Raw genomic sequence first — 20,966 nt, forward strand, 5'->3', positions numbered from 1 at the left:
CTTTATGTGCTCATACAATTTTATCTGATTAAAACATTATTTGATGCTGGCACAAACACAATTCTTTCCAATTCATCCATGCATCTTCAAAACTTTTGGGTTCTTGTGGAGGGCGACTCTTCGCTGTTCCTCCATTTCGTTTCATCATGATAATGAGCAATCACTAACTAGCATGAGGTGATTATCATAACTTACCCCTGATTGGGCCCCCACTCACTGCGGATGCAGAGGTGCTTGTGCACCGGGTCCTTCATGTAACCGTCGAGGCACAGGCATTCTCCTACAAGGGATAAAAGGCAGTGATTTAAACATGTGTTCATTATAGCCAACTCTTTTTTTTTGTTTATTAGAAAAATCTCCCCTTGGTGGCTCTCCTTCTGTTTTACGCCATAAGAGTTTGTTTTTTTTCTTTTGCTATTGGAGCCATATTGTCGTTCAAATTCCTCCAAAAAAGCTCACCATTTTTTCCAGCAGGAGCATGTTTAATCAGTTCTTTCAGCACAATGCAGCTGCTCTAAAAACGGCCAATGGCAACTAATGAAAGCAATGGCGCTGCTCAGTGCATATCATGCCAATGGAAGACTCTCGGAGATGTTGATTAGGACACAATGTGTGAAAGACTGGCTCAGTGCGACATTGTTATCACACTGAAACCTTGCTGGAAGACTATTTATTTTTGTATTTTTTCTTGACATGTGTGATTATGCTGAAAATAACTTTTTTGCTTGGCAGCGTCTGGAGCTTTTGCTTTGCAACGAGACAAATGGATGAGTTCCTTTAGTAAATGCTTATGCAAAACTCAAGTCAGTACAAGCTCATTACATAAGAAGTTCTTTGAATGACAAGACAAGACAGTTTGAAACACAGTGTTCACATGTGTCAATGCAGTCTTAACAGACACAAAATTAACTAAACAAAAAGTGGACACACTGTTTTATTGGATCGTTTTCAACCACAGGGACCTTTTGTGTATGTTCTGACTCCAAGAACTGCCACAACAGAACCTCTTTCACAGGGCTGTACCTGTGTACCTCTTCCAGGCTAAGTCATTTTGAGTGGTCCTGAAAAAATGCTGGTGGGGCTTAATGCTGATTGATGAAACTGCGAGAGGACAACAAGCACTAATGTCTGCTCCCTCCATACCCAGAGTGCTACTGTTCTCTCAAACATTGAAATAAATACTGTAATCTTAACATACAATTAGCTAAAATAACCAACCCTCTATTGTTCTATTCTCTGCGTACTCATACAACAACAGACTTACATTTAATGAGAACTATTTGTTCTTGGGAATTCTGAGTTAACACCGCGGTCGAAGCTGTCAGATCCTTCACCATAACAGAAAATAGAACAAGGCTTAAAGGGTCAGTTATGGAGCTGTTCCTGTAAATGTTCATGCTGCCTCACACCTGCTGCTGGTTGCTGCAGTGGAAGGCTATTGTCATTTATCTGACAGCTTCAAAAATAATAATAATAAAAAAAATCCACAATTAATTGCCTCATACTCCCCCGCCCCTCCCCCTCAAAATGAGCTAATTTGTTTAGAACAATAACTTTAGTAGACTGAATGAGGTAATGCAAAATTGCATTGTCATTTCATGATTGTTTTTTTTTTTTTTGGAGTTACAGGCCCTCAAAGTACATACGAAGCCCTGTTTATTTCACATGAACTTTCCAAGAATATTTGAGCCCTCATAACTTCTTAAGCACAGAAGATAGCAACATGAAATTCCAGGCCAACAAACAGATTTGACCTCTATTAATAACTGCAACCAAAATTAATTTTACATCCAGTCCAAGTATCACAAAATCTTGGTTTTATTCAGCATAAAGTAAAGTAAATTTTAAAGGGTGACATTGCCATGTGGGACAGGGGGTTGTTCAAAAGAACTTCTTGCTTTTGAAAGGTCCCATTTTTACCTACATTTTTTTTTATACCAGGCAGCATCCAAGAACATCTGGTTGGTTGACCCTAGGGTCAAAGCTGAGGTGTGAGGATGCAAGAGTTCTGCTAAATACGGTGGATAAAACCCATTTAATGTCTTAAAAACTAACTATAGAATCTTAAAATCAATCTTGAGATGAACAGGAAGAAAGTAGTGGGAGGCCAGTACTGGTGTTATGTGAGCTTTTTTCCCCCTTGCTCCTAAAGATTAGCAACCACATTTTGGTCCAGCTGCAAATTCTCAACAGACGACTGCTCTACACCCACATACAAAACAAACAAACAAAAAAACAAAAAACTGCCACAGTCAAACTGAATGGTAATAAAAGTATGAATAACTTTTTTTCAAAGTATTTGAGAAAGAGACAGGCCTTCACCTTGGCAAAAAGTTTTAACTGAAAAAAATCTGGTTTGACCAGAGCTGTCTATCGAAATTAAAGAAGGTGTCAAATATCACTGCAAGATTTTTCACAAAAGATCGATTGCTTGAAGCCAAAGGGCAAAAAACGTGGTCAGGGTCATCCAAAAGGTCGGCTCTACCAAACATAATGATGTCAGTCTTCTTTTCATTACAATGAGAAAGAAGAAACTGAGAAGTAAGCAGTCGAGGAAGGGCAGCACCAAGTTTGTATTCATTAATTTTAGACACACACACACACACATATATATGTGTGTGTGTGTGTGTGTGTGTGTGTGTGTGTGTGTGTGTGTGTGTGTGTGTGTGTGTGTGTGTGTGTGTGTGTGTGTGTGTGTGTGTTTTCTGCAAAGCAATGGAAATGCAGCAATACAACTGTTGAGTGAAAATTTGTAGGCATTTTGTGTAGTCTGACTCCATGAATACACAGAAAAAACATGCAAAGCAGAAATGTGAGTTTTGAACACATTTACAGCCTGTTCTCTGATTGCTTGCAGTCAAATGCTGCTATGGTGAAAATCACTTTTTGTATCTAAAAACAGCTTCTTCTTTTTTCTTTTCGCAAAGTAAAAACCCTAATTGGTATTTGTAGTTGAGAGTGAGACTGAAGTATCGTTTTTTGTCTTGCAAATTCGTCCAATCTGACTATCAAATTCCTTTGCTAATTACCAGTTTAGCAAGTCAGTTACCTTGTTCTGGCTGATTAGCACTGGTATGTTCACGGCTGGCTACAGTGATACTGGTTAGTTTGCCAGGGGAGAAAAACAACCATTAAATCAAGAAAAAGATATTGATGAAGACAGACGCTCTGCTTTTAAAAAGGGTGGCAGTTCTTCATCTCTAACGGGTAAACGAACTGGTTGAAGCTGAGATTAATGAGTCAGCTCTGTCATGTCATCAGTACTTTTTGAACTGCATGATGTTATCCCACATGCAGCAGTGAATCATAAAAATGTAGTTCTGTAGTTATTTTTTCTAATTGTTACATTTCCCAAAAGTGGATATTTTTTTGTTCTTGGAGCTGAGGTGCACAGCAGAATAGACAGTCAGACTGCCTCAAAGTACGACATTAAAGTTAACTTTGAATCATTACTCTAAATGTCGAACCTAATAGACTGGGTTTATTTTGGTGTTTTTCACACTTATCTGACTGGTCCCAATGACTGAGTCACATCCACTGCCTAAATGAGAAGTGATTAGATCAGCAATTAGTCTAATGAACAGACACTTGGCACTATCATTATTTACTGAAGCAAAGCTTGTCAGGGGTCGTGATTTTCCAAAAATCCACTTCGTCTTCAGGCCTGAGGCAACATTTCAGGGCAACTAGCATTGCAAGCACCACTGCTCATCTGTACTACAGACTGAGGCACTGTGATCATCTAAAACTGTCTCTAAACCTCAGGATCGGGACCCCGGTGGGACTGTTTGATATGCAGACAGGGTCATTCAGCATTCTGAGGAGAGATCAAGAGACATTTGCTTTAAACAAATAAAATAGAGAATCTCTAAAATGCTCAATGTCTCACCAGTGGGACTAGAACAATGTGCATGCTCTGTGTTGCCATCGTCCTGATAAGTGAAGCCTGTTAACAAAGAACAGTGAAGCATCAGCTTTTTGTTCTGCTGTCAGCTCCCGGGAGAGATGTCGGCCTTGACTTTGCTCAGTATGATTGATGGGGCCTCACCTTTGGTTTAGAGGGTTACTCAGGGGGTAGCATGTACAGCATGATTCCCTCATGCTCAATAGGAGGCAAGCGAGGAGCGCAGGCCCTGGGCTGTTATACGCCTCTGTTAATGGAAAAGGTCAACTGTCAGTACCTGGCAGGCTAAAGGAAATCGTATTCACCGATTTTCCTGCTCATGGTAGCTGCATAAAAAAGAAATGACTCAGGCACTTTGTCCTTTTAAGTATGCTTATATTTGATATCATAATTGTATTCAGGAGAGTCTCTTGAGTTGAGTCAATTCTAAGACCAGGTCCAGTAAGGATCTTAATGTCCTTTATTGAATTCTACACAAGACAAAAATAGAGATAGCAAAAACTTTTTGCCTTTGCCAGTTAATAATGCTTCTCACAGCTCCACTTCTAACCTGATACAAGAGCATACAGTGTCAGTGTTGTAAAAATTTCGAATTCCGTTCCTACTGATCTACAGAAGTCGATTTTTGCCGTAAGTCAGAACTTCGATGAAAATGTAAACGAAGCTTCATGATATCGATCATTTCTTCGGAAAAATCATGAATACCAATGATTTTCATGCATGTATGAGTAATTTTACAAGAAGATACAAGAATATTGTATTAGACTGATACTGTTGTTGATGTTGAGGTTTCACTGTCTATTGTTATACCTAATGTCAGTGAACAAGCCATGTTTGGTTAGCTCACCTCAGATTGGCTGAGAGTCAGCAGTAGTGTGTGTGTCGCTCTGTGCCGAACAGAACGGCGGCTAATCTGGAGCTAAGTTAAAGGTTTATTGTAGTTATTTTGGCGTTGGCTACGGCTTACAGTAGCCTGTGTGAAGGTTCAGTAAACGACTAGAGAACAAGATAAAGTCTCACTTATTTATTACAGAGGGTCACTACAATATGCTGCACTGTTTGCACAACTTGACCGCTGTTTGTTGGTGTTGCGTTATATCTAATTTCACTTCCATGGAGATGGTCTTTTCTTCGAAGCACTGCCATCAGAAGAGTCCGACTTACGCTTGGGAGCCATAATGAAGGGCCTGTAGCACAATCAAAGGTGGCATATAACCGGTAAATGCAAACAAAGTTCTACACTACAGTAGTTCCATGTGACCACTTCCGACAAAACGATGAAACGCTATAGGTCGATGACGTTGTAAACCGAGGACCCCCTGTAAATGTTCTTATTCATTGTAATACTATATAGCCGTGTGGTGTTTAGCTCATATGAAGCTGTACTCAGTAATTTTTCATGAAGCGCTGCAAAGAGGAACCAAGGCCTAACCAGCAGCGACTAGAGATAACACATACCAAGATGTGTAACTCACACTTTTGTTGCTGTACAAAGCTATGCCGTTTCCCACCTCACACATCATTCAGCCTGTGTTCTGTTCATGTTGACTCCTTGCCGCAAATAAAACTTTGTTTTTTCCCCTGACAGTTAGCTATGGGGATACTATACTTTTTAGTTGAATTAAAGGAACTTTACCCTACATTATCAGTCTTTTCTGGTCATCATTTACCAGCCAAAAAGACTGAGAACCCCAGACCTATACCGATTTATTTGAAGGTGAAACTGATAAAAAACACCCCAACATTTTGTTAGATATTATGGCAGGCTAGTGCTGAATCAGGGGGTTGGTCTGTAAACAGTTTCCTGGCTGCATAATACAGAGCTTGATCACAATTATTTAATAATCAAAGTTTAGGGATCTTCTCAGTAATGAGGTCAGGGTGAAAGAGCTCATTAATTTATACAGTTGCTTAGCTGCATTATGCGAGTACATGCTCTGCTCTCCCAACCTTCTGTAATTATTCTTGTAAAATGCATAACGTTTCACCGAACCGTCACCTGAATGAGAAAAAGCCTTTTCATATACTCTTTTCTATCACATGGCTGCTTTTCCAATACTTCACTTTGGCAGCTCTCCCAACATGTAAATACTTGGAACATAATTGCTACTTTGCTGCTTTGTTAAATGAGTAATGAAAGGGCTGAAATATCCGACAGTAGAAAGCTCATTTAACATGTTGAATGACGGTTTAAACAATGTCCAAAAAGTAAATAAATAATGCCGGAGCAGGCGCTGAGATTTGTTGTGCAGCTGCAGAATAACGCTCGATGCCTCGTCTCGCTTTTAATTGCCGTTTCATTGCACGGGTCATGGTACTTGGCTCAAACTTGTTTTACCCTTCCAAGGTGTTTTATTCCCTAATCGCACACCGAGACAGATTCTAAGTTTCACACTTTATTTTTGCTGCGTTTTATTCTGTTGTTTCTCACCTTTAAAAATACATTCTGTAGAACTGAACTGTATTTAGGTCGACTGGGGTGGAGGAAAAAAAACAATAAATAAAATAAAAAGTATATATCACCCTTAAATAGCCTGGCATTCTTGATCTGTTGTGTGGGCAGCAACAACTGTACCGCAAGTACGTTTTTCTTTTGTTGTGTCAAAAAATGATTTGCCTCGTCAGGCAGATATCCACACACCGATCTATTATGCAGTCACATGAATCAAGCCAGTGTGTTATGATGTGGGAATGTGCGTCTCCAGAGGCGCTAAATGTCCCTTTGTGTTTCATAAAAGTCCCACACGCCCTCCAGAGATGAGGGAAAGAAGGTGCTGAAAACAGCCCGTAAACATCAGCACCCTCGACACTCAGGTTTAGAGCTCTGCAGGAAGGGAAGCGCCTCTTGTTAAAGCGTCCGCTGCTTCTTTTAATGTCTTTTTGCAGCAGCAGCAGCACAGATATTGTCGCACCCCATCTCAGTTTTCATCAGTATCTCCTCCAGTAGAAAAGAGGATTGGATTTAGGTTATCTATAGCACCTCGGCAATCTCCTCGCAGCCCACACACGCTTTCACCCACACCCATGTGCACGGTGTATTGCTCAGAGACCCACACATACTCACACATATGCACAACGGTTTCATTACGAATGAATCAGGAGAAAAATGCAATACAATAGCTGAAGCCGCCTCGCTGCTGGTCCATATATCATTCTAAGGATTGGGCAGAGCAGAGGTTCGAGTGTGTGGGAGAGTCTCAGAAATTATTCCAAAAAGTGCAGGCATGAGACACACTAGCCCAGCTTTTTGATTCATTTAAAGGTCTCAGAACTTACTCTGCATTGCCCAGGGGAGAGATAGACTGCTGAATAATGGATGCAAAACAAGGAAGACACTTCCTCCGCTTTGAATGTGAGACTTCTTGCTGCAACCATAATATGAGCAAGACACAATGCGGAGGCTTTCCAAGACAGCAGGTGCAAATAAAATGTTTCATTCTGTCCTCATTGGGAATGTAAACAAATATAAATACTTTTTTTAAAAAGATATGAACAGATGTACTTGGAGTAAACAGGATCTGATTTTTGGCAGTGCTGTTGCCCCCCACCCACATGTCACCACTTCTACAGTCAACTTCAATTAAAATGCACAGACATCGCACACAATCATCTGCAATCAGCATCACCCACACTACAGCAGCGGCAAGATTTGGGATGTTGCTTCAAGTCAAGTCTCCCTTATTTAAATAGCACATTTAAAACAACTGCATTTGACCCAACGTGCTTTCAATTTGAAGTTAAAAGACTCGCATTACAAACTATTTTAAATTGTAAGGTCAAGATCTTGCAATATCATCGTGAGAAACAGAAAAATTACCTTTGAGCAACACATGGTGACTACAAACACTGGGGGGAAGAAAATCCTTTAGAAGTCAAAGAAATAAAATGTGATTTAATAGAAGAACCTCAGATGGTATACTAGCATCTACCATAGTATCACACAGCTGATTGTTGTCAATAAGCAGCATGACCGCCCATGAACTGTTCATAAAAAGAAGAGACTTCAAGCTAGTTCCACATTCTGACATTCAGTGAAGCTCATCCTCAGTTACTTTTCTTTAGCCAGTCCCTCCACAAAATTGTGATATTGCGATTGCAACAATTAACGCAAATTCAACCAATCTCCCTGAATTGCGACCTTGCAATTTTGTCCAATCACTGCAACTTTGCTGCAATTCTGGCATTTTGTCTTGAAAAAAGCCTGCAAAATTCTGGAGGGACTGTTTAGCTTTTCTACAGCTTGAAATTTGCTCAGGTGTTGATGTCTGGCATGTTACACAACTTGACAGAGGAAACTGAAGAGCTTTTGAAATTATACAGTAATAGTTTATATTTAGACACAGTTTAGACATTTTGGAGGAGAGGTGTAAACACAAATTTGAGTTATAGTATTTCATTTATTTAGATAAGTAGTTAAAATGTCATAACAATACAAGTGCAGCAGAAAAAAAAAATAAAGATTTTTAGTGTCTTGCAGACCTATATCCACAGTCCTTTGTGAGCTCTGGAAAATGGTCTGGCTGTATCTCATAATTAATTCTGCTATAGGAGGGGGAAAAAAGCACTTTGGTTTGCTTCTGTTTCTTCAACGAAACCATCACGATCATCTTAGTCCATGCAAAGCCCTGAGAAATAGCAGCGATCTGTTCGCAAAACAGTGTCACAGGATTTGTTTTGGCGGTACTTTTGCACAGAGGAACATCCATATTTTTGGCGAAACCTGTCATTTTCAGCATGTAGTTGCTGCTAAGAGGTGGTGGTTGTCGTCGTTTCCTGCTGTGGACGGGATTTTGAAAATAATAATATATAGTAAAAGGGGAAGAGAAAGCTGCAAGAACTGCGCGGTGCGAACAACACCCTTATAGCTGAAGTCTATAGCCGGTGAGTCAGACTATTCTTGCTGTAATAAACACACAGAGATATAACCTTTGCACAACATTATCAGTATAGGTTGTGACAAAAAACACAAAGTGGCATCTATGTACTGTTTATAAAACTGAAACTGATTTTCTACTTTAAGCAAACAGCCTATTCTCACTTCAATCTTATCTAGAAGTTGAAACATTTTTTCCATAAAGAAACTAATTTAAGATTTCCTTCTTTTTTAGTGTTTTCTATGTACTATATGGCTTTATTTTTTTACCCCAAGCCAGGGCTATTTTTGTATGTGATATGATTGGAAATGTTTGTTGCCAAGCCAGAAGTCCACCATCAGCACCTCTACAGGGACAGAGAACACGTCTTATTCATTATCTTGCTTTGAACTTGTTTTCCGATAAAACAGCAAAAAATAAATACATTTTTTACTCAAACTCATGTATGATACACGATCATTTCAATGAGCTTATTCATATTTTCCAAATACCTTAGAAAAGTGGACTACTAAAAGAAAACTTAAGCAGAATCACAGCAGGATGGTTCCCATTAATAATATGCTTACAAGTATCCAGGTCATCTATGGAGTGGATAAACTGATTTAAATTGTTTCTAACTTGCTATAATAACAACATGGATTCTGTTTTACATGCTCCTGCTTTCTTCTGAGTGAGTTTGGAGGCTGGAAAGATCAAAAATGTATTCAGAGGCAGCGATAGCGATAAAGAGCTTGTTAAACAACAAAATGTTCTCCTATTCCGTTTTATCAGCACAATGTTCTCATCATTTGGAATCTGAATGTGATCTGTGGCTTGAATAAAACATTATGTACAGTAGCTGCACAAGGCCCTCATTTCAAGTCGGAGGGAGGAAATGACAGACTGCAGTCATAAGCTGTGCTTTAATTAAAAATGATGGCCCTCTCCATGCAGCTTTATCACTGGCTAAAACTGGAAACTAGTTTGTTACACATGTATGCAGCTCAATACGAGCACAGCACAGTAAAGCTTACCTGAAAGAGGACAGTGATATTGTGCTCGGCTGGTGTTTACTTTTCCAATTTTGCTGTTGTTTTGTCACAAAGATTCATATATTGTCCTATCAATCATAACTTATTGACTTTCTGCTTTTCCTCTGCATGACTCAAGTGTAATTTATCATGTTTCACTTTCATCTTCTTCTATCACTCAAACCCATTATTCAGTTATCCAGCTATAGTGTATAGGTTAGGGGCTGTGTGTACTGCAACTGCAGAGAGAAAAGTAAATTAGGGAAAATCATTTGAACATTTGACCTCACAGTTGTCACATTTAGACGGAAAATATACCGCACATGCAGAGTCAAAACGCACAATTTTATTTAAAAAAAAAAAAACAACAAACAAATACAGGCATGGTGCAAGTAGCATAGATTACAATGGAAATGTTTCCAGAGGGCACTAAGGATTTGTAAATCCTGCTCCAAGGCTTGTTGCAATAAATTATGACCCATTAAGCTACTTATGTTGACTGTTTCAGTCCTTTATTCCTGTCCTTTATTTATATTTACTTCATGAGTCATGAACTAATTAAATTAAATCCATGACATGAAAGCTAAAAAAAGGACAAAAATAACTTACATGTTTGTTTTTTTTCCCAGCACTGCTTACAAAAAACTACTTGAGTCACAGTGTTTTTGCAGCTGAGTTCATCACCTTTTAGTGCCCACTGGAAACATTTCCATTCCAGCCCGTGCATTTCGCAGTTCATTTCAATATAATAATTTATCTTTTTTATTTATTTAGCTTCTCATAAATGCTGCTCATTTGTTTATTCTCAGTGCATTTCTGTTACTTGATCGCATTTTGTGAATAAGCTGTGTGCATGATTTTTTTTTTTATGTGTGTGTGTTGTAAACTCTGTGAAGATGTTTTCTTAATTAGCTTGTGCTTTGTGTATTTGATTCTTCTGTCTCAAGCTGCAGTGCACTGAGCTTTCAAGACCATTATAATTGGTATCTGGCATATAAAGCCCCATGCACTTCTATCTTGATATTATTCTGACACCAGCTACAAATGTCAGGTTCATATTAGAATAAGCAGCCTGATCAAGTTTCTATAAAATCAAACCTATTAAGTCAGACATAATAACATTCTCATATCACTTTCAAAATGGCAAACGTATTGGTCAAGCTGAGATGTCTCTAAAAATAAAACTTTACGAGATGGGAAGAGAGACTAATAGCTCAAACTAATGACATTCACTAATAATGAATGTAATCCATGTTTCGACTAAAGTTTACTTCCAGCTGTTTGGAGGAGTCTTTGTTCTAAGTTTACTAAATACCTGCAATGTCAGACAGCAGTAAAATACACACAAGTGCTTTCAAAGAGAAAGTTGCACATATTTACACGCATGGAACAACGGCAGTAATCTCATTATTTAATTGCAATTTTTCCTATCCCCAACTTGGAGACAGGATCTGTAATGGAAATTTTATTATTTGAAGCCTTATTATTCAAAGCTGCTTTGATATTTTAAAATACACGTTTTCTTACTGCTTGACATCTATAAATGAGGAAATAAGGCCTTTTGCTACGTGACAAGTACAGTTAAACCTTTGATACTGTTGAACTCTCTGTGACCTAGCCAAGATGCTCTGTCTGTGTTTGTTCCTCAAGACACCCCAAATGGTAAATGTCACCGTCCACTGAACCCAGCTCTTGGTATCACTTAACGCTCATCCTTCCCCATTGTATGCTTACACTTCTGGTTTTGTGACGGGGGGCGAGTGGGGTGACTGTCTGTACATTCTGAGATTTGCAATGTTTTAGGAAAAAACAACGTCTGCAACCAGGCAGATAATGAACTCTCTATGGGTGTGTATGTGCGACTGAACCTATAAGAATAGAGTGTTTCCCCTTTTTTAGGCGCACTTGCAGTTCCGCTTGGCTGCAAGCTGACCGTCTCTTTTTGATGCATCAATAAACGGACAAATGCACTTCGGGACTCCTCAGAATTTTTATTCATACATCGATTGATCATGGCCGAACTATATAATTTTTTCCACAACAGATCGATCAAGCTCAAACTAAAAATCTCGCTGTTTCCTTTGGACAGTCACACAAAGTCACAGTTCATCAGCTGCAGTTAAATCTGTTGGTGAAGTAGTAGTTAGATGATAATCACTGCTGAACAGCACAGCATTTACAGCACTTAGCAAATCAGAAATAAACTAGGCTATTAGTTAACTGGACAAGCTGCTATTACTTTAAGTCTTTTTGTTTCATTTATCACTGTATTAATATCCACCACATGATGTGGCTCCCAGCGACTGTGGTGAGGATGTCTAAATGAAACTATGACAAATATTAATGTAAAAGTAATCCATGCCTGAATGACAGAATTTCATCACAGTTAGAGGAAGCAGCAGTGTAACATATCCTCTATCTGCAAAGGAAGTAATATACACTGCCAGGCCAAAAAATAGTCACACACTCTAATATTTTGTTGGACGGCCTTTAGCTTTGAGTACGGCACTCATTCTCTTTGGCATTGTTTCGATAAGCTTCTGCAATGTCTCAGCATTTATTTCTGTCTGCATTCATTTTTCACCAAATTCTTATGTTGATAATGGGAGAGTCGGACCGCCGTGCAAAATCTTCTTCAGCACATCCCAAAGATTCTCAATGAGGCCGAGGTCTGGACTCTGTGGAGGACAATCCATGCTTGACAATGACGTCTCATGCTCCCTGATCCACTCATTCTCAGTGTGAGCCCCATGAATCCTGGCATCTTGGAACATGCCAATGCCATCAGGGCAGAAAAACTCCAGTAATGGAAAGACCTGATCATTCAGTATATTCAGGTATCAGCTGACCTCATTCTTTGGGAACATAACGTTGCTGAACCTGACTAACCTCAGATCATAACTCTAACCCCCACAGGCTGGTAGACACTAGCCATGATGAGTTCATCACTTCATCCGCCTCTCTTCTTATCCTGATGCCCCCATCACTTTGGAACAGTGTAAATTTGGATTCATCAGCCCACATGATCGACCACATTTGTTCCTCGAAGACGATGGTTCACCACTATCCTTCCAGCTTTAATTAATGCGATGGATGGTTCTTCACCTGATTTTAGTTGTTTCAGAAATCTCCTTAGTTGTTTTCTTTGTTTCATGCAGACCAATAATTGAACACTTCTGAGACAGATTAACATCCTTTCCATGACCACAGGATATCTCTTCTAATATGGTTGTTTAAGAAATGAGAAGCTCCTCACTACATCAGCTAAAGTTAAATAGATTGTTGCAGCTGAAACATATTCATCACTGCAGTAATTATCCAATGGAAGACTCTTACCTATTTGCTTAGTTAAATCCAGGTGGTGACTTCTTTTTGGCCAGGCAGTGTACTTGTGCTAAACAAAACAAATTAACTATTAACTAGTAAAAAATATCCTTATTCTTACTAAAAGCATTAGTTTATCCAACCTGGAAAGCAGATGAAAGACTGAATTTAAGCACATCTTTAACACAACTTCTCCCACTACAAAGTAGATTTATATCAAATCCACTACAGTACCACAGTGTCACAATGAATTAATTAGATAAAAGATCAACAAGAAGTGGCTGGAACTGATTTAACATCACATTCATCATGTCTAGTTGGCTGTCGTCCGTTCCAAAACGTGCTTTGTCAGCTGATTAACAGCTTGGGTGTGCAGAGGTGGAGGAATGTAGAAAATGCACTCGATGATGCAGAGCTGAGGCTGCTTAAAGACTCATCAAACTTTAGTTCTCAAAGTAAAACACGTCTGGAAATGGTCTACTGAATTGTTCCAAATTAAATATAAATTGAATTAAACAGTAACAAGGCACCAGGGAATAAAAATGGAATAATTAACAGCATAATATTGAAACTTTCAATGTAATTCTGCTGCCTTAAGTGATGTGAATACCTTAACTGTGGTTGTGCTCTTTAGACATTACAGTAATACATATTCATCTTTTTGCATACCTTTGTATTTGCACAAGCAGCATCGGTGATATTTGCGGTTTCAACTGCTGACAGGTAATACAAGCTCCCGATTATCTGTGCTTGCTTAGCAGTTACAGAGACATAATTGAATTTTTAGTTGTTTATTGTTGCTATACATTTAGTTTTAATACTTTTCTTGTTTTTGCTGTCGAGCTTGAACTTCATAGTCGTTTTGTCTTTCTCCTGAGGAATATAATGCATAAACAGAGTAAACAATGTGACGGCTATGCTTCAAATCTGAATCTGTTCAAGCAGAACAATCACACCAGGTGGCTAAATGACAAGGCTCTGACAAGCAGCATCACATTCTGGCACATCACTCCTTAACTTTAGCAAAGTCTGAAATGTTTTCCTCCAAACAAACAAATGCACCACAAATATGGCTTTTAATTTCAAACACAGTTTATGTATATGCATTTTGCTCACAAAGCCCACTTTAAACTCGATGGGACACCCAACATGTGGAGACATTCTTGATGCTGACAGTGGAGTCATGCAAACTAACTGATCATCTCTGCAGCTTCCCTAAAGGAAATCAGGTTGAACGCTCTGGGCTAATCTATTTTCCATTTCAGGCCCTGCAGCTGCGTGGAATACAGTCATTGTCACACAGCTAAACAATTTTAAGAGGTTGCTGGTGGGAAACTGTGACTGGTGGCCAGCCAAACAAAAGTCCCCGGTGAGGAGCCTACAGTGGGTTAAACACTGCAAGTTCCCAGATGCACTTTACATTGCTGGAGTTCTACAGTGCTTCATACTGCACCTGGCATGTCCCTCTTCCTCCAACAACATATTGTTACCATCACCACAGTTTTGCACAAAGAGATGCTTTCTAAAACTGCCCACTCGCTGTTTTCTAAAATGCAGTGTGCAGCGCTTCCAGTTTGTCACAGAATTTCAAAACAATTTGGCTTCATTGGATAAAAGATGCTGAAATGGAGTTAAGCAGTGTGATTAGTGTTAGAATTTTTTTGAAATTTAAATCGCAAACCGAGTTAAACGCAGTACAATTTGTTTTTCATCCAATTTCTATGCAGTAATTTGACTACAACACACGATACATAGCGATGCTCATATCCAGCTTTTACTCGTCAGTAGTACATTTTCAAACATGTATTGAACTTAACAACATTAAGACAGTTCAAGAGGCCTCTCTGTGTTTCATGGCTACGACAAGAACTTTCAGTGTTGTTTTGCACAGATAAATCTGACAGGGGTATAATTCCTGAATGACTGATGTTGGATTAACACACGGGGCAACGAAAAGGTCCCTCAAACCGTCTTGCCCTTTATTCTGATGGTTTGAATTCGTAGTGATTCTGAGTTTTACTCTAACAAGGGAAGAATTATTTATTCAAACCCGGATGATCTGTTTCAAAAATCAATTCAAATTTAATTCCAACTTTTGATACAAACCACTTGAAACAGCTGCTCTGCGCTCCAGCTGCTTGACCTACTAAATGCCTTGCTGACTGACTAGTAAACTAATGTGCTAAAGCATCTGAGACGGTGTGTGGAAGTATTTCAAATTCGACTAAAAACATACTTTTGCTTTCCATCAAGGTTTCAGGATCCAATGCTTGAATTGCAGGACATGAAGTGTCTGCTATGGTGTCGTTTGCTAGCTAAGTTTCCACAATGCTCTCTGCTTGCCAACAAGAAACTGTCCGTACGTAAGCTAGGGCAGTCGTCTAACATGGCACCAATTTCAAGGACTACTTGTCTGGAAGGCTAAGAACGTTTGACTTCAATGCTGAACAGAGGGAGCTGGATGAAGAACTTTATTCTGTCGGATGCAATTGACTGACTGACAAGCATGCATATTCGATTTTAGTAACATTATTGTATTTTAAATATGTGTTATCTCGGAAAACGGTAAAAAAACTGGCAGACACTAAATATTAAACAGATCAGATCAGACTGAAAAAAGAAAAAAAGAAACTTGATTGGGACATCCCTGGTCCTCTAGGATAGAAAGAATACATGAATATGTTTAAAAGGCCAAGCACTTTCAAAGTTTTACCAGAGGGGATCTTTAAATAAGAAGTTTTTTTTTCCAAGTCTTTAGGACCTTTTTAATAATGTAACTTCACTGTGTTCTCCATTGAAATCCTGATGGAGACTAGTCAAATCAGTGAACTGAGACCTTTTTCATTTCACCTAATAATTCATTGCTCACAACCGTTCTCAGCTCACCTGTTTCAGGGTCACACTGGTGCTCGCAGGGATCCAGGAGACGTCGTCCACACAGCTCGCTGACCCAGGGCCCGCTGGCATTCTGCTGGTAGTACAACAAGATCTGAGCCGGGTTGAGCCAGTCTGAGGCATCTAACTGGCTCCCCTGCAGCAAAATGAACCTTGATCCTGAGGAGGACAGAGGGAGGGAAAAGCACAGAATTCAAGGGAAGGAGTGAGAGTTGGACGTAGGGTTGAAAAGAAGGACAAGGGACATGGAGGGGCAACGAAAAGATGGCAGATGGAGGGAGGGTGAAAAAGCAGAAGAGAAGGAATAGGAAAAAAAGTCAGACAAAATAAAGCAAAAAAAAAAAAAAAAATCTGCTCCAAAAACAAAGCTAAAAAAAATAGGAAACCCAAAGAGTGCAGCATACATACACATTTGATTTCAAAGTTGTTGTTTTTTTCACATCTATTAAAGAGTCATTTGTCATTAAAATGAAGAAGGATGAGGGCAAAGAGCATACTGACCTTGCAATTAAAATACCTTCAGTCAAATCAATAAAGCATGGAGTGAATTGAATTGCTCTAAACTGAAATGAACAATGAGCCACTTTGGAGGAAAGAAAACCTTGTTAGGGGACCTTCAAAATAAAATAGTCAAGAAAAGAAAAAACTTTGATTAAACAAACCTGACCATGACAAAAAGGAAAAAAAAAACAAAACATGGAAAACCTGAAGCTGACTTTTTTTTCGAGATCCTACTGTGATATTTAAGCTGCACTTGGCAGAAATATTTTTAAAAATGCACATAGAGTGTCACTGCATACCATATAATCACAAAATAATGATGCCCAGACTTTAACCCTACCCTTCACCATTTTGTGTTATTCTAGCACCGTAAAATAACGTGAGAAGCTCATCACGTGTCGACATTGGTTTGCTACTGATAGTCAATCCAGTCATTCAATATGAAAATGGAGTCAAGAAGAGGTTAGTCCTCAGATTCCTGGAATAGCAATATGGTGAAGCTCTAAGGACATATTTTGGACCAATGACACCTAAAAAATACTGCTTCCCTCAGTTTTATTAGAAGAACGGGAGCCTATCTTGCAGTGGGATCACACCAGCCACTGTGAGTGCTCAGTAGTCAGCGCTACAATATTACCACTGCGTCTTTCCATCACCTGCATTATTACAAGATTACCCAGAACTCATTGGTTGGAATCCACCCATCTTCAAATCTGACCTTCATTCTGATCCCAACTGCACAGCTGTAAAGATTCATGACTGTATTACATAGACAACATCTGTCCACATGCAGACATAAAACACACAAAGTACTCCAATCCACCTCTGAAATATCTCCACATTTTGCCATGATGACACGAGCACACACATTGACAGATGGACTGATAAGGTGAAAACACCAGCCGTACTATTTGCGGCAGGTAATTATTATTATTTTGCAGCGTTAAAGCAAGAGCTGGAGTGCAGTCAAGATGACAGCAGCTACAAAACTGAAAGATAAAAAAACGAGTAAACCGTGAGAAATGAATTTAAATGAACTGATACCGATAATAGCGAGACAAACATTCGTGTAGGCTGTTATTTTTAGCGGTAACCAGAGGCATTTAGTCGAGGCAACTGCTTTGTTGCCCTGAAGCCAAACCGATGTAGCAGGAGTGAGGAAAACAGAGGTTTGAATTTAGAGCACATCATCCGTGGTGTCTGGATAAATATGTGATGATGGATAAAAATGGCGATCTGCACAGAATTTGGTAGATTAACACCACATGATAGTGTAGTTTGGACTGATGAATTTCGGTGTATATTTCTTTTGGCGACAGGTTCACTGAGGAAACCTTCATTTCCTTCTGACTGGAGCTGTGGGAAACAGTATTTTCATGCGTTTCATGCTGAGCTAATGAATTTACAATCAGCACGTATGTAATTTAGCTACGAATCAGATGGAATCTTTCCTCCTGAAACTGAGCTCAATACAATCACACTGCACTGTGTTACATTTGGAGGTTTCTGCCATTTGTTTGTATCACTAAGGTGTTTCAAATCAACACATGATCACCACTAGCCATCCAACCACATATTAGATGATGCAAAAGCTAGGGTTTGAGGATAAACTTTAAACATGTTGCAAAAAAGTTGGATATTTACCCAAACTGAGGTATTTTCCTAAACCTAACCATGTAGTCTTGGTGCCTAAACGGAACCAAACAGGAGGTGAAATTGAAATGTATGCATGAGAATAATGTTCTGATGTGAATCCTGGTTTCCTGGTCAAAATTCCTGTTGCTGACTTAAGTTACAGTCTATATTTCTTTCTAAATAATAAAACGTTTCTTTCAAAATATGGCTGAGAATGCATTTTAGTTGTACAGAATGTAATTTTTGGAGACACGATCACCAGAATGATAGTTTTACATGGTCTTCCAACATTAACTGGAAAGTAACTTAGTTAAAGTCCTGCAAGGAAATTTATTCTTCTAGTTATGACACTGTTTAGACGACTACAACGTCACAACACACTCTAGCACATTTACTAACTGTGGAAACACCCTCCAACAATGAGTATTTTCATATGTAAAGCTGTTTTCTCCTAAACTCACCAACAATCTGCACCCCAACTGCAATTCTTTGCCTTGATCTTCCCATGTGTCTTATTAGCGGTGCTTGTTACATAAATATAGCAGCATGAGAGAATCTGTATTAAATTTCAGCATCAGATAAACACTTTGTCTGTGCTAATAAATGTATGGCAATTTACTGCAGCTACACATTTGTTGGCATTATCATTAGTCTGCTTTTGGTACAGGAAAAGGGTAAAAATGAAAGAATACAACCATAAATGAGTACTAATTTGAGAGCACTAATGCACTGTGGAGCTGTTTGTTTTCTATGTAAATTTCAAAGTTTGAGCATCTGATCAGTCGAGGAAAAGTGTTGAGCACCAGAAACATTCCGTTTCTGTAATGGAGGATAATGAGGAAGGTAATGTGTTAGCGTTTCTGTTTCATTTCAAACCCATCTACTTATGCTTTAATTGCCCTGTTGTTGAAAGGTGCAGCACAGAACTTTCCTTTAAAAGGTGTAATCAATTAGCTACACTGAATACACTCACAGGCTGAGGACTCACAGGGTTTACAGCTCAAACGCTGTTAACTAAGGGGAGTCAGTTGAAACCGGGGTGATTTGTGAAATGTTTCCTTCTCAGTTTTACTGCCTGGAAAAAAAAAAAAACAGAAAAAAAAAGAAGTACAATTCTAAAATCCTACCGATTGCAGAGATCACTGCAGCTATCTGCTGTGATCTCTGCAAATTAGCAGCTACACACATTGACCACAGCCCGCATCCATTAACAAACATGGGATGCACTAGGCATTTGCTAACTCAAGCATATTTAATGACTTTTTGGCAGCCTCTGTGTGCCCCAGTGAGTGCCATCCCTTTTGATGATTTCTTTAGAACTAGAACGCACACTGCAAATGGCTGGACATGTTTGCTTAATTAGGGAGAGTCATAAAACTGCCTGTAAAAACTTCCACACATGACCCCAACGGCATTTCAGATTTAACTGATGCACTGTCCATGTTGTATCTGATGTCTGGCAACCACAAGTATATAATATGGTTGTTTTTGCATTATGAAATTGATTCTAATATTCAACATAAATGCTTCAAATATAGTATACAATTAGAAATGCATCAACAGATGTCTGAGGAAAATATCTATTTATCAAAATAGGAAACTGGTGGATGTTCAGCATCACCTCAAGTGTGAGTCTCACAGGATGCCATATATGCCTGAATGGAGAATCAGTGGAGTAGACACCAGCCTTAATAGCTGATGTAAGCACCACTGTGCAGCACTTCAGTCAGGGGTGCTGTGCAGAAATCTAGTAACATATAAGTTTAATTATGGAAAATAATGAACCAAAACAAGAGGGAGAAAACAACAAGTCTGTGACTAAAATGACACTGTCATACTAACAGTCATTACCATGAATGGACATCTTCCAACACTTAGTGGCTCAAAAATTTAAAAAAAAAAAAAGACTTTTGAATATCAAACTCATCAAATTGTAGTTTTCCAGTGCTATTTTTCTGCACCAAAAACTGTGAAAGAAATAACTGTTGATGATTTATTTTTTAAAACAATAACTAAGCTAAAAGTCAAGGAAAAGTAATATTCAAGACAGGAACTGTGATGTGACCTTTTAACAATACCTCATTAACAAAGTTCAATAATATTTCAATTCAAGCCGGACAAATGCAAAAATAGATCACATTGCAGCTCCAAAGTTTCCTCTACTGTCCAACATTTATTTTGTTCAGTTGATTTATCAGTTCTATTTTGTAATGGTACATGGTGGTTCTAAAAGAAAAACAGACGTCGGAACCAAACTCATCTACAAATTACAATTAGAAGAGGCAACAAAGCAGCTGAGAGAAATTACGAGCATACAGGCAGCAGTTCAACTTTACAAAAAGGAAATGTAACATGAACTGCTTTTAATCTTTTATGTTGGTATCAGAATGAGTCAGTTTCATAATTGTGAGGTTAGAAGCAGAGTGGTCTAACCACAAAAATACAAACTGAGTTTGATGTAATTTTGTAATATTTTATGGTCTAGACTTTAGTGGTCTCACCTACAACCCAAATACAGCGTTACAGTGGCGCTTCGAATGTTAGACCAACCTTGAAAACACAACACTTAGAACCTATTTTTCTCAAAGGTGCAGAGAGTGGGTTAGACCACTCTGTTTCCAAACCCTTCAATTAATGACATCTGAAGTTTCCTCCAGATGTTCAAAAAAAGAAATAGTCCACATGTTGGAGAACTTTGTTGTTCATCAGCTTGAACCCAGACAACAGTGTTGACAACTTGAATGTCTGAGCAGCATTTGTCTTTTGTCATTGTTGAGTGGAAGGACAAGGACACTGACACTTTTCTACTAGCTTTGACAAAAA

General features: G+C 38.8%; 1 protein-coding gene across 5 annotated transcripts in view; it reads right to left on the reverse strand.

The window, feature by feature from the left end:
* Window positions 1-20,966, reverse strand: part of astn1 (astrotactin 1) — a 452,360-nt gene that overhangs the window by 296,915 nt on the left and 134,479 nt on the right. For all 5 annotated transcript variants that reach the window (XM_051953294.1, XM_051953293.1, XM_051953292.1 and 2 more), the window contains 2 exons: window positions 15,999-16,166; window positions 196-280 (listed from right to left, as the gene is read on the reverse strand). In XM_051953294.1, coding sequence (XP_051809254.1) covers window positions 196-280; window positions 15,999-16,166 — 253 coding nt within the window. The remainder of the gene's footprint in view (window positions 1-195; window positions 281-15,998; window positions 16,167-20,966) is intronic.

The sequence above is a fragment of the Acanthochromis polyacanthus genome, chromosome 9 (genome assembly GCF_021347895.1).
Source record: "Acanthochromis polyacanthus isolate Apoly-LR-REF ecotype Palm Island chromosome 9, KAUST_Apoly_ChrSc, whole genome shotgun sequence".
Lineage (NCBI taxonomy): Eukaryota > Metazoa > Chordata > Actinopteri > Pomacentridae > Acanthochromis > Acanthochromis polyacanthus.